Source organism: Tachysurus fulvidraco, chromosome 8 (assembly GCF_022655615.1).
Source record: "Tachysurus fulvidraco isolate hzauxx_2018 chromosome 8, HZAU_PFXX_2.0, whole genome shotgun sequence".
NCBI classification, from domain to species: Eukaryota; Metazoa; Chordata; class Actinopteri; order Siluriformes; family Bagridae; genus Tachysurus; species Tachysurus fulvidraco.
The window spans coordinates 9523198-9537477 of NC_062525.1; the positions used below are offsets into that span (position 1 = coordinate 9523198).

Below are 14280 nucleotides of genomic sequence, written 5' to 3' on the forward strand. Positions count from 1 at the left end.
TAAAATTCATATCAGCCATACAGATTGTTTTTGTTTTTTCAAAGCAATTTACTATTGAGAACTGAAGGTTTAAAGTCTTGCTAAAGTGCTCAGCAGTGTCAAGTGAGCTTACTTTAATAAGACTACTATATTCACTGGTAAACGTGTTCTATGGGGGTTCTTTAAATAGTTGAGGGTTCTTAGCTTCACAACATATCTTCTGCTGAAGGATTGTACATACAAAACCTAAAAGGGTTGCCCTTAAAGGCTCCCTGTCTGCTTGGTGAGGAAATCATTTTGTGCAGCACAAAAGGCGCACAATGCTGAATCTGTACCCAAATATCATCTTCTGTTTATTCATTTCCTGCGGCACCTACTGTATATAAACAAAGTCTACAATCATTTAATCCTGGGCCTTTTGCCGCTCCAATAATTGACTACATTATAAACTTTTGGCCGAAAACGACCAACACAACCAAACGTTCTGTGGGATTAAATACGTCACTCCTATGATTAAAAAGCGCCTGATTAATTTGTCACGCTTGAACTGCTGGAAAGGTCCCTTCCCCCTGGTGAGATAAGTATGCGTAACGGGAACCGAGAGAGAGAGAGAGAGAGAGAGAGAGAGAGAGAGAGAGAGAGAGAGAGAGAGAGAGAGACTAGAACAGAACTGGAGTTGGGACAGAAACGACAACGCGAACGAGCAGACAGCTTCGCCTAGAAATCCCGACACTTCAAACAAAAGCTGTGCAACTCTTTTCTCCCCGCAACAGTCCTGCCAAAAGTGCACGTAGCGCTGCAATGATTATCCAAAGGATAACGGTTTTACGCGACTTTTTACCTGAATGAGAAAGGTGAGATCCGTCTAGGGCCACGCCAAGATGAAGTTCGGCAAGAACATATGCATATTAAACGTCGGCGGCACCAAATATGCGTTCACCAGAGAGGTGATTAAGGATTTCCCACTCCGGAGAGTAAGCAGGTTGCACAGCTGTTCGTCGGAGAAGGAGGTGCTGGAAGTGTGCGATGACTACGACCGCGAACGGAACGAGTTCTTCTTTGATCGGCACTCCGAAGCGTTTGTGTTCATCATGCTGTATGTGCGCTCGGGAAAGCTGCGCTTCGTGCCGCGGATGTGCGAACTCTCCTTCTACAACGAAATGATCTACTGGGGGCTGGAGAGCTCGCACCTGGAGTTCTGCTGCCAGCGCCGCCTGGACGACCGTATGTCCGACACTTACACGTATTTCTCCGAGGAGGACGGGAGAGCCGAGGAGGAGTCGCGAGTGGGCGATGAAGAGTCCGATGTAAGAGGATCGTTCGCCGAGCGCGCAAACACGGGCTGGCTGGAGCGCATGCGGAGGACCTTCGAGGAGCCCGCGTCCTCTGTGGCCGCGCAGATCCTCGCTTCCGTCTCCGTGATTTTTGTCATCATTTCCATGGTCATCCTCTGTGCCAGCACCTTGCCTGACTGGGACACAGCCAAGAACAACACAGTAGAGGAGCACAGGTAAAACAAACGGCGCCGATTCGGAGCGAAAGTGAAGTGTATCATGTAGTAATCCAAACCTCAGTAGTGTTAAAAGTGCAAACCCTTTATCAAGAGCAAGATCTCTCTCTCTTACTCACACGTTCTGGTCTTGTCTAGGTATTTCCTAATGTCTTGTCTCTGTGTCTATGTTTGTGCCAAATTGCAACATTTTTCTGTTTTACTGTAAAGTCAAATTCATTTCGTTTGTCTTCCTTAAGCAGTGTGTAGGCTACAATACTGTATATTGTAGCCTGATCAAGCTATGGAACAGAACAATCAACTTTAAATATATTATTTTCATGTTATCCTGGCTCAATAATCATAAAAGCTAAACTAATATAAAATCATTTATCCTGCATTTAAAAATTATTTAAAGGTGTGCTTAATAATAAAAATAAAAAAATCTGCACAAAAATCCATGTTACAGTTATTATATCTCAACCTGTTAGACTAAATAGGCTGAGAAATAGGCTGAGAAGGAGAGTGTCCTAAAGAGGAGAGGTGTCCTTATTGCCCAATAAGCGGCGCTACACATGAGGAACCCTGATTAGACTCGAGCAAAATCAGACAGGTGGTTAATGCGAAATGACTCCCATGCGCGAATATATTGCGCTACAACGGTGTGAAAACAACGAATCGTGTACTATAAAGGGAATAGTCATGTACTCTTGTACAAACAGTAGTTTATAAAAAGACATGAGGCATGAGTGTGTCATGGTAAGTATAAGAGACATTAAAATATAATAATGACATATATGCATTGGATGCTAACTAAAAAAATGTAATTGCTGTTTGTATAATTTAAAAAAAATCATGAAATCCACTTCAAATACGGAATTTCTTCTGATATGCCTTAGACAAAAATAACAATCAGCTCCGCAATATTTCCCTTGTTTGTGGTTCTGTCTCTGATCTATTCCTTCATAATATCATTCTGATCATCAATAAGTCTTGCCCTGTCACTAAATGATCTGGGAAAACACAAGCTGACAGATTGATTAATGAAAGATGTAAATCTGAATCCATAAACCTAAACATCATAAATCTTTGTGCAACTGAGATTCTTGATTATTTTTGTTAGCACCAGCCTAGAGTGGATTAACTTTGAGAGTCTGATTTGTATTTTGTTTTGTATTTTATTGATCATCCTGCACTGCACTGCAAGATTGGCCCATACCCATTTGCCAAGCAGGTTTATTTTTCTTTGCATACAATAAAAAGTTGAAAATGAAATGCTCAAATGGTGCATTTTATGTCTTTTTGTTTATGGCACCATGTGTAATGAGCACTGTAAAAACCTCCTTATTTCAACTGAGCTGACAGATTGTCCAAGAAAGAAATAAGCCCTGTTACTCTCTTTCCCTGACTAATATTTCTCCCCCATTCTTTCCAGCTTGTATGTTCAGTGGCATATGTCTATTTTGTACTGATGTGTTTGGACAATTTGTGTGTCCTCATGCTTATATCCTGTTCTTGTTTCCATGTCCTTCAGTATCACGAGGTCAGATATGTGTCACTGTGTGTTTATGAGGCACTTACAGAGGACCCATGTAAAAGTGTTGAAGTTTGTAATGCACGTAAATATGAATGGTGCCATAAATGCCAGAGATGGTGTGGTGAATGGTGGCCTTAATGTTATAAAGAGATCATGAACAGCAGTAATACTGATTTTAATTTATTTAAAATCATTTAAGAATATGACTTATGACTGGTTTAAAGGCAGTACTTTTAAGGATATTACCCCAATGACAAGGCTTTTCACAATTTCGCTTAGTTTTACATATTTAGAGAAAAATGTCTAGGTCTAGTGTTTCTAGTTATTTGATACTCTGGCATTTGTGAACAGAAAGAACAGTGTTTTACTTAAAGTCATCATTACCACACCCTCCCTTTTTCATACTAAAGCTTGATGTTGATACTTCTTTACTACAGCATGCCACTGTCAGTGTCTGTTTTTTATGTGAATGTCAGTCCAATGGGACAGTAAAATCACTCAATTTCAAAGTCTGTAATGTATAAAAAAAATATACTACAATACAGCATAATAATTCAGCCAATGGGAAAGCATGACTGTAGCTTCATAGGCTGTATTTGAGCAGCATCAAGCTTACCATCTGTGTAGATGTTTAAATCTAAAAGACACTCATTATCTGCATGCTGACATTTAAACTTATGATCCTCAGACTGCATGATTGTATTTTAAATGCTGTAAATTAGACATAAGCCTAAATCATCTGTCAAGTAACAGACAGTAGTGGTATTAGAATGAATCGTAACCACTGTTCTTTACTGTTCTTCACTGTTCTCTCTCTCTCTCTCTCTCTCTCTCTCTCTCTCTCTCTCTCTCTCTCTCTCTCTCTCTCTCTCTCTCTCTCTCTCTCTCTCTCTCTCTCTCTCTCTGTCAGGATCATTGAAGCAGTATGCATTGGCTGGTTTACTGCCGAGTGCATAGTGCGTTTTATTGTCTCCCGGGACAAATGTGAGTTTGTACGGCGGCCTCTGAACATCATTGACCTCCTGGCTATAACACCTTACTATGTATCAGTGGCCATGACAGGCCTGACTGGGGAAAACCCGCAGCTTCAAAGAGCAGGGGTCACACTGCGTGTGCTGAGGATGATGCGCATCTTCTGGCTAATTAAGCTGGCACGCCACTTCCTTGGTCTGCAAACACTGGGGCTGACGCTGCGCCGCTGCTACCGTGAGATGGTCATGCTGCTGGTGTTTGTGTGTGTTGCCATGGCCATCTTCAGCGCTCTGGCTCAGCTTCTGGAGCACGGGCTGGATCTGGAAAGCAGCAATGAGGACTACGCCAGCATCCCGGCAGCCTGCTGGTGGGTTATTATCTCCATGACCACCGTAGGCTATGGAGACATGTATCCCATCACGATGCCGGGCCGCGTGCTGGGTGGTGTGTGTGTCGTGAGTGGCATTGTGCTCCTGGCTCTCCCAATTACCTTTATCTACCACAGCTTTGTGCAGTGCTACCACGAGCTCAAATTCCGCTCAGCACGCTGCGTGCGAAGTCTCTCTGCTGAATTTCTCAACTGACATTGGTCCCTATGGGACTTATTGGTCCCAAATCCATCTCAATTACCCCTCATCTGATATTTCTGTGCCTTTGTTTCAAAACCTTTAACAGCCTCATGAACTGTAAGCTAAACTATAGAGATATGATCTGAGAGACTACAAAAATGCCTAATAAAATGCAGCCTCTCTACATTTTGACCAGTTTAAATGGTAACAAGTACCTCAGACAACTGTGATTCATACTTTGTAAGTGACAAGAGAAGAATACAAAGAGATCCAATGTGAATAGCACACAGCAATCATAACAACCCAAAGGAACTACATAAGCCAGGGTTCAAATTATAACCCCATCTCTGTGAAAACAATGAAACTGACCCAAAGAGACAGAATTTCTCTTGTGTTTGTTGATATTTAAAAAGGACAACTGTTGCAACAGCCTGCACCAGATGGCATGGCACCTTTGAGGGGTATTTGGCAAGCTTTTCAGGTCTTGACAGTTCTCCAGACCTTTGTCAGCCATGATCAGACCCTGATCTGGCTTTACAAACAGAACCACTTTGTTCCCACAGTGAAATATATCCAGATGTTAATGATCATATCTCTAGACTGTTAATTCACATCTATATGGATTTGTAAGCACTCCAGATATGAAGAAAGAAATTACAGACCGAGGCCATAAAAGAAAACAATTATTTAAAGCCCCTGAACAGATGTTGTGGAAATTTTTGAAACAACCTTCAGCAGTGTCGTCCTAGTGAACAATATTATTCGAAATTCCAGTCAGTGTTGCAGCCACATTATGAAGATCCGATTCTTAACTTCAAGAAACAAACATCAGATGTTGAGCTACACAAGGATAAAGCCACCACCTGCCCATATCTCAATCAAAGATGACTGTGCGGACCGAGAGGTGTTAACCAAATTGATTAGCAAACACCTCACCCACACATTCAGCAGTCGGAGAGCTGTCACTCTCTTCCTCCTTCACCATACACACATGCAAGCACAAAAGCTAGCCTCTCTCCATCACTGACTCTTTTCTAATCTGTGGTTAGGAGTACACTAAAAGAAAATACACAGTTAATTCACCTGTAGATTTGTTTGCTTGATAGTATCAAATGTTATGTTGGAAAAAATCTAAGAAGGAATGCCATTTAAGTATTAAGCATGCAATGGTTTGTCTAACGCTATTGCTCATACCGAGACAGGAAATGCTAATTTTTTGTATTGTTTGGTAGATGAAAACATCTGAAACAGAAAGAAATTAAAGATGGACCTGCACAGGTATGATGTAGTTAAAATTACCCAATGAGCACCAACTGAACGGATACATTCAAGGGCACTGGATCGTCCTTGCCAGAAGAATACTGTGTTCAGTTGCGTTGGTCCTTTTTATATTATTTTTAGATGATTTTTATTACATATTATATTATATTATATTATTATGTTTTTACAGTTGAGTGCAAAAGTTTGTATACCTTGTGACAAAATGGAAGAGAAGAGTTACATTTTATAGTAATATATTTTGAGGATGTGAATTTTCACAAAAGTTTAATAAAAAAAAGAACAAAAAAACGAAAATGTTAAAAAAAAAAAAAAAGTAGAGACGTTAAATCTTTTCAAAAGTCCCACTCTAAAAAGTCTCACCCTTTACCTCTTCGGCTGTCAAACCTCTTTTATATCCTTTGATTTACAAAAAAATATAAAAGAAAGTTAAGGAAAGCAAAATAGGTTAGATGTGTACAAAATGGTGGAATTAGCTTTTTTTAAATCAATAAATTTGCATTTGTTCTCTGTATCAACAGACTTGTTGTCCGGTAATAAAAGCACAAGGTAGGATTTGCTCTGTTTCACCATTCACCAACAATTCATTTCTATAAAGTATGAATATATATATATATATATATATATATATATATATATATATATATATATATATATATATATATATATGACAGATATTTGGACAGATATCTTATTTTCATTTCAGATCTACAAATATATCAGTTGATGAACAGTAAACATCTTTAAATATAGTTTATGATATTGTAGCATAATATGGACATGAACCAGAATGCAGACTGGACATGGACATAATAAAAAATAAGTATAAACACTCAGCTGCTTGCTTGCCCAACCATTTCTGTAGATCATAATTAAATATCAGTTAAATACATGCAGTTAATTCATAATACTCAAGGGTTTTTGTGGTTATTTTCTGTTTTTTTTTTCTCTGCCTGCTAAGATATTCTTGTTAGCAATGTTGGCTGACTTTCCTTGGGGAACCATTGGGAATACAAACCTTTGCTATCAACTGTATACTTTTTCACCCCTACAAAGGATATCATACAAATTCATACTCTGGAAAAGACTGAATTTTCTCTTTTTGAACATCTTTGTGCTCATTGGATAATTCTTCTCACCACATTCAACTTTTTACATTCTGCTTTGTAACTGTGAAGCTATGAATATTGCAAAAGTGTCATGAAATACTTTATGCAGCAATTAGTTGTAGATCCTGAAAGATAAACCTGAAATCATGTTGGTTGTCAGAAAAATGTTTTTGCCCTTTACTAAAGAAATACGTGCACATATATTTTATATTTAGCACATTTTTGGCAGGCTTTATTGCAGAAATATTTGAACACTTAGAAAATAAAGTGATGCATTTCCATATTGGCTGGAAATATGTCAGTTCTTCCACTTTCTACATTCCACTTTCACCTGTGTACATCTCTCTCTCTCTCTCTCTCTCTCTCTATATATATATATATATATATATATATATATATATATATATATATATATATATATATATATATATATATATATATATAATACATCTTTGTTTAATTATTGGGAAAAATGATTCTGCATTAACTATCTGTGACTTGCAAAGGTATGTGAACCTTTACTTTCAGTATCTGTTGCGAACCCTGCAGTAATAAATAACTAAAGAAAGTTTCCAGTAACTTTTGATCAATCCTGCACAACAGCTTAGAAGAATTTCTAACATACTTATGCTGGAATTCAGTATTTTCCTTTCTCCAAAAATATTGCTTCTTATTTTAAGACAAAAAAGTTTGGTCTTATTCCTCCACAAATTATTTTTCCAGTAGTCCCCTCTGGCTTGTCCACATGATCTTTTTCGCATCATGATTTTTTTGCAATGATTCCCTTCCACATACACACATCATCATCAGACGTTGACATATCTCTGTTCTATAATTAAAATAGGACACTCATGGAGATCTGATTGTCATCTCATTGACTGAAATCAGATGGACTCTAATTTGACCTAATTTGATCATAATTAAGTACTAAACTTATAGGTTCACATACTTTTGGCTCTCACAGATATATGATATTGGAACATTTTCCTGACTAAAAAAATTAACAAGTATAATATATTTGTCTGATCTGTTTGATTGGATTCACTTTGTCTGCTTTTGGGACTTCTGATGATGTTTTGGTGGGTCATAAACTCACAAGTTCACAAGTGATATAAATATATCAGCAGGTGTTCCTGCTATGGAGCAGTATCACAGTATCAGATCCGAGAGCAGAAGTATTGTAGCACAAATTGCTGAAAAAACGTCATGCTGGCTATGATAGACACATAGGCACAAACATTGCATTTTATCAATAACGTAAATGTTCTACATTAATATTTACTACTTCATAATTTCAAGGTTCTAACCACTGGACAGAATGAATCTAAAATGGATCAAAACCTTTTGCACAATGTTTAGTTTTAGTCCATGACAGATCGAGTGCAGCTTGAGTGTCATTCATTCATTTTCTACCGCTTATTCAAACTTCTCGGGTCACAGGGAGCCTGTGCCTATCTCAGGCGTCATTGGGTATCAAGGCAGGATACACCCTGGATGGAGTGCCAACCCATCGCAGGGCACACACACACTCTCATTCACTCATGCAATCACACACTATTTCCAGAGATGCCAATCAACCTACCATGCATGTCTTTGGACCGGGGGAGGAAACCGGAGTACCCGGAGGAAACCCCCGAGGCATGGGGAGAACATGCAAACTCCACACACACAAGGCGAGGCGGGAATCAAACCCCCAACCCTGGAGGTGTGAGGCAAACATGCTAACCACTAAGCCACCGAGTAGTAAGAAGTTCATTTAAATATCGCAAAGATTCTACTTTTCATTCAAATTGTTGTCAATAATATAAATTGCAATGAAAAGTGTAATTAAATTAAACTAAATTAAATTATAAAAGAATGCAGTATAGAAGCATTTTCTAGAGACAGGGATTGTTTTTTTTAGATCGACCCGTGTGTGTGACACCATATTTGTTGAACAGACTCTGCAAAGCAGAAGTTATAAAGGCTGGTTGATTAACCTAGTCGTTAAAATGTATTACAACTTCAGCATTTTCACTCAGAGGCTAACTGGGTCTGTTTCCTATACGGCACATAGTCCTCGGGTAATTTGTACAAAAGATTTTACGGAGGAACTGAAAATTTCACTGGACTAAAGTAATATTTGTGTTGGCTAACTGGAGCAGAAGAAGCAAGCAAGGTAAACTAACGGTGACCTGATATGGGAAATGTCATTGGATCTGTCATTTAACGTCATCTGACGTTTAAATTCAGTCAAGTTCAGCCGACGTCTGTCGTGAATATATGATGGAGAGTACACTTAGAGTAAAAAAGATCTAAACTGCCCCATTATTTATCGCCTTGTCACAGGATGATGTCCCTCTATTTACTTGCAATTATCTTATGTATTTTAGTATGTTTGTTTTACCTGGAAGATTCAGGGTACATACTTGGGAAGCCCAAAGCTTTATGGTGCCCTATATGCACCTGTTTAGGTTGAAAATATTTTACTGTAGGTGCAGAAATTGTGTTTGAAGGTAACAAGGAATGGTAAGTATGTACTGATCTGACTTAAAAACAGTGATACAGTAGTGATATCAAAGTGCTCAGTATCAGACTTTTTAGCAAACTTCTGTTTTGTGTCAATTTATGCAGTGCTTCAGGACACAACACGAATTGTGTCCCATCTTCTCAAGGAAGATCTGTGTTGTGTCATTCACACCACATATGAGCTAATTCAATGAATTAGGTCATTATTGACCCCAGTATTTGACACACTGTATGGCATCCGTCAATCTTTAGCAGACAGAAATGAAAGGATTCAGCAGAAACCAATTTTTACATTTAAGGGCAAAATTTTAATTATAATAATAAGTGTCATTTTTCCACCTGCACTGGTCACTGTCATAACTATCTACACATACGTGTGAATTATTCTTTGCTTTAGGGATTCTAGGGTTTTCTTAATGAACTATGTAACAGAAAGTACAGGGGATTTAAAAATCATGTAATGAAAGTCCCAATCAAGAATTAATTCAATTCAATTTACAGAGAAACAGAAAAAGAAAGTTCAAATCAGATTACTGGTAGACAATCAATATTTCCAGCTTTATCATTGTGTGCACATCATTCAATAGGCTATTGTTTTGTATATTTGTTTGCCACTGATTCCACAGTACTTGAAGGCTGGCCTCAGGTCTCAAGAGTACCAATTTATTGTAAAGCAATGATGCAATATAATTATGACCATAAACTCAGACATATTGATCTGCTTGCCAGAGATAATTCACATCCATGACAAAATCTATAAACAGTGCTTAGTTGAGTGGTTTGGAAAACTTAACTTATAAACTGATTGTAATCTGAATAGAGGTTTTATAGACAATTGTACCTTCTGAAGCCTCTACATTGATCTTTGCTACCCAAACCAAAATGATAGCTGAATCAGGAGCTTCTATAGAGTACATGGGTTCCAACATGGTTCCAGACCTCCAGAAGATATTTCAGGTATGTACATTAAGATAATATTTAAACATTATCTTAATGTACATACCTGAAATATCTTCTGGAGTGATGTATGTTCTATTAAAGATGGGCATATTCTCTGTCTTCCAGTCTTCAGATGGTATCCCTGTGCACCTTAAGCGTGGTGTTCCAGACTGGCTCCTATACAGAACCACCATGGCTTTGACTGTTGGAGGTGCACTGTACTGTTTGGTGGCTCTTTAGCTGCACAGCCTAAGAATAAGTAAAGGGTTATTCTCCCCAGCATGTTTGCAAGTCCATACATTGGTATTCATGTACTTTAAAAGAGACAGTAATGTGTGCCTGGATATATTTACCATCATGTGGCAAAGGGTAGTGATGTGTGCAGATTATGGGGAGGACTCCACTTCTGACCTCATATACATCAAATAGTCCTGCTGCAATGAGCAACGCTCCGGTCAATACAAAGGGATAATTGTTTAGCTTATTTAACAGCAATAACTATGTGTTGGTGGATAAAAGGGATTTGTTAGTATTCATATAATTTCCGTAGTACAGAATGTAAAGGTTTCTCTGCATTTAAATGACATTCACACACAGCAGCCACCTACAGCCCATCTAAGCCAAGCTTATGGTGTCAGTGTTAGAGTCTGTTTTGAGAATGAGATTGAAGAAGCATCGAACAGGGGAGGAAAAAAGGGGAGGAAACTGTATCTCACAGTTTTGTTGATTGCTGCTACATTTACTGCGACTGGTCTCATCTCTGTGAATGAGTTTGGTATAAAAATAAGGTATGTTTGTTTAGTGAATAAAAACAGAGCACTTTGTATTCAAAATAACAAATATATGCTATTTATATATGTGACATAAATAACTGTCAAAAATTCTTTTAGTATATATGTTCTTGTTATATGTTCTTGTTAATTGAATATGTTCTTGTTATGTTAAAATAATGAGAAATATATGATGGATGACTATTTGCACATTATTTTCCATATTCATATAAACTTTCTTATGGATCACTGAAAAGGATGTATGAGGTTTGTTTTTTTCCCCAACTCATGGTTGTGTCATTCCATTCGTTCACATGGCAACAAGAGTTTGAAACACAGTTGTAAAAGGATTGTAAGGATTCAGTGACAAACAAAAGACTTTTGAATGTGCCTCTCTTTTTTCCAACCAAAACGATCAGGAACTTTGTCTATACTACTGATGACAACAGAGGTGCATTGTTCTCCAGATTTTATTTTCATACATTTCTTTGCAGTCACTGGTAATAATACATGATGAATCTGATGGCTTGCCTGACTGTTGGCTGAAGTTTGATAGGCTGTCACAATACAAAGCAGTGCAAGGCAGTCTTTGACAATGAGATGGGATAATTTATTTGCTATGGCTTGACGTCTGTGGTAATGAAAGACCATTTATACCCAGCCCTAGACAGAGTCATCAGCAGCTGAAATGATCCATCACACTAGGCTTAATAGCGCCACACCAAACCACAAATTGTGCACAGATACAAACAAAGAAAGCATGACAAAGACTGAACTGGTGTAGTGATTTATTCGGACTGCATCCAAAATAGGCATGTGGACGGTTAAATGTGAATCAATAAACACTTTGGCGATTTCAGTAATGGTCTATAGACAATGACTTTTTATTCCTTGACGATCAATGGTAATTTTCTTCAGTTTGAGACTGAGATGTAAGAGAAATGTTGTAACTATGGAAACATAAGGACTCTTTACAGGTGTGTCCTGATTTGCCAGAAATGTATGAATTCTAATTTAACTGACTTTGTCAATGATATTGATTTTACATCTAAATCAGATTGCCAGCAGTCGCAACTGGTAACGAGTATAATAGGTTAGGTGTGAGAAGGAAAGTGGTTAATTTGCACAGGAAGCTCAGACACCTCACTCTGTCCTTGTTTTTCATTAGAAGTTTTTATTGCAGATATGCAAGCTATGATATATGTCTATGGTGGATAACAATATGTGCAAGGATACACTATACAGTACAATTGTTAGTTCACAATATATGCTCTCACCCAATTTATAGCTTCCACACTTTACTAACCTGTGATTTCTTATGAAAAAAAAACCAAATCAAGAATGAACCGGCGGGTGAGGAAAGAGCAGGGAAAGAGCAGACATTGCGGGGGTGCAGGGAGCTGGGAGTTGGATTGGTGTGAGACCCCCCAGCCTGTGGATCTGACTGGTTGATGGAGAGCCATCGTTTTTCTCCATCTGCATCCCTGCTGCTCTCTTGGCTCAGACAAGCTTGTTCTCATACTGCTCTGGGGAATATGTGCTTGCGTGTGTTTTCCAGAACAATTTGTCATTTACTTTACCCCACTCTCTCATACGTTATTTCTGGACCTTATCATATGTAGTAAGAATAGTGAAACGTGTGGGTTTTTTTTTATATACTTCAAAGTGAATGGTAAAGCTAATGGAGTTTTGTCTTTCTAAATGTGATGTGATTCTGTTTCATCTTAAAAAAACATTCAGTCACTTTGTTATGTAATAAAATAAATGTATCATTATAACCATAAAAATGCAAATAAGCATCACTTCATGTGATAAAGCACCTAAAGATACAGTGTACAATCATACACAATGAGTTTTGATTGCGATTGTTTAACATTTCATCTAGCAGGATTCTTTACATTTATCCGTATACAGTATGCTTTGTATCTGCATTGCCTTCAACATGATGTACTATCTTTTTTGTGGGCTAAAACCATGAGTAGTAAAATGTCATGAAAAATTGAGTATTTAAGAGATTATTTGCATTTCATTTTTGATTTTTTTCATTAGGGTACAAGGTACACTCTAAAAAAACAAATCAGTAACTCAGTAAATATGACAGTCATAAACAGCTATAATACCTTGATAAAGTCTCTGAATCAAATTTAAGTGATTGTTTGAGTTGGACATACAAAAAAGAAATAAACAAAACAAAAAAATGAGTAAAAACAAGTAAAAACAAAAAAATGTGATTTATTATTTAAGTTCATTTCACAATAGGAAATAAACATTTGACTTATAAATAATATTTTTTTAAATATACTTAATAGTTTTGGTAATTTTCTGTCAGAATATTTCGGAAGGAATTCATGAATTAATAAACTGTTTTAAGAACAACATTAAGATACATTCCACATCAATATTCTTAATCTTCCTGAACAACATAAAAAAATTTAGTATAGAACGTCAGCATGTGGACTTCAGTGGCGCTCAAACGAAGGTTGCTCCTGAGAACCCACCGCACCTACTCTCCTGGAAAACTTCTGCTGATTAACTATCAAAATAGTGACCTCAACTTAACGTAATTGCTCTAAACAACCTCGGGCTGCATTTTATTTTTAAAACTGTTGCAGCCATGCTGCGGTGTGTTAGCTAGCTAAGTACTTTCTGAAATGGCACCTGTTATTCATCCTGAATTTGTCTAATCAAACTGCTTAGCTAATACATATTTCCGTATTTATGCAGTCATTGTGCTTTTGCATGGGTGATGGGCTGCAGGCCAAAAACACATGTTTTGAAAAACTAACGGCTGCCCAGTGTATCTGCTGTCCAGCAGCTGTAACTAGACTTCCTATGGTCTCACTGGGTAACGGACATGACAAATCACGGTGCGCCTTTATATAGTATATAGTTTTGGTCCCGTCTGTCTCACCAATGTGTTGCTGTCTGAAAGGATTTAGGAGAGCGTGTGTGCTGGAACTGGGCTCACTGTATAGTAGTGTATAACTAGTTTCAAAACCCCAGTGGGCACATGGTAGTACAGTAGCATGTGAGCAGATATCCCTCCTGGCGAGGAAGTATTTCAGCACCGCAAAGGCAGACAAAGTTTTGAATCTACTAGTTTCACCAAATATCAAATTGTAAGTCACAT

The 14280-nt window shown here is 37.8% G+C and overlaps 2 protein-coding genes across 2 annotated transcripts; both read left to right on the forward strand.

Annotated features, from left to right (window-relative positions):
* The first annotated feature begins 632 nt into the window (after positions 1-632).
* Positions 633-7214, forward strand: kcng3 (potassium voltage-gated channel, subfamily G, member 3). The gene is made up of 2 exons (XM_027163070.2): positions 633-1489; positions 3916-7214. The coding sequence occupies exons 1-2, from the start codon at positions 861-863 to the stop codon at positions 4559-4561; spliced, it is 1275 nt and encodes a 424-aa protein (XP_027018871.1). The 5' UTR covers positions 633-860; the 3' UTR covers positions 4562-7214.
* Positions 7215-8924: 1710 nt separating this feature from the next.
* Positions 8925-12778, forward strand: LOC113653512 (cytochrome c oxidase subunit 7A-related protein, mitochondrial). Its single transcript, XM_047817648.1, is given in 4 exon segments — positions 8925-8996; positions 10264-10398; positions 10507-10615; positions 10618-12778. Coding segments are annotated over 4 exon segments (342 nt in total). The 3' UTR covers positions 10644-12778.
* The last annotated feature ends 1502 nt before the right edge of the window (positions 12779-14280 follow it).

Excerpts from the sequence above, each read along its gene's own strand:
- kcng3 (XM_027163070.2), top strand. The coding sequence starts at position 861 with ATGAAGTTCGGCAAGAACATATGCATATTAAACGTCGGCGGCACCAAA. Across the intron at positions 1,490-3,915 it reads AACACAGTAGAGGAGCACAG|GATCATTGAAGCAGTATGCA; the intron begins GTAAAACAAACG and ends TCTCTCTGTCAG.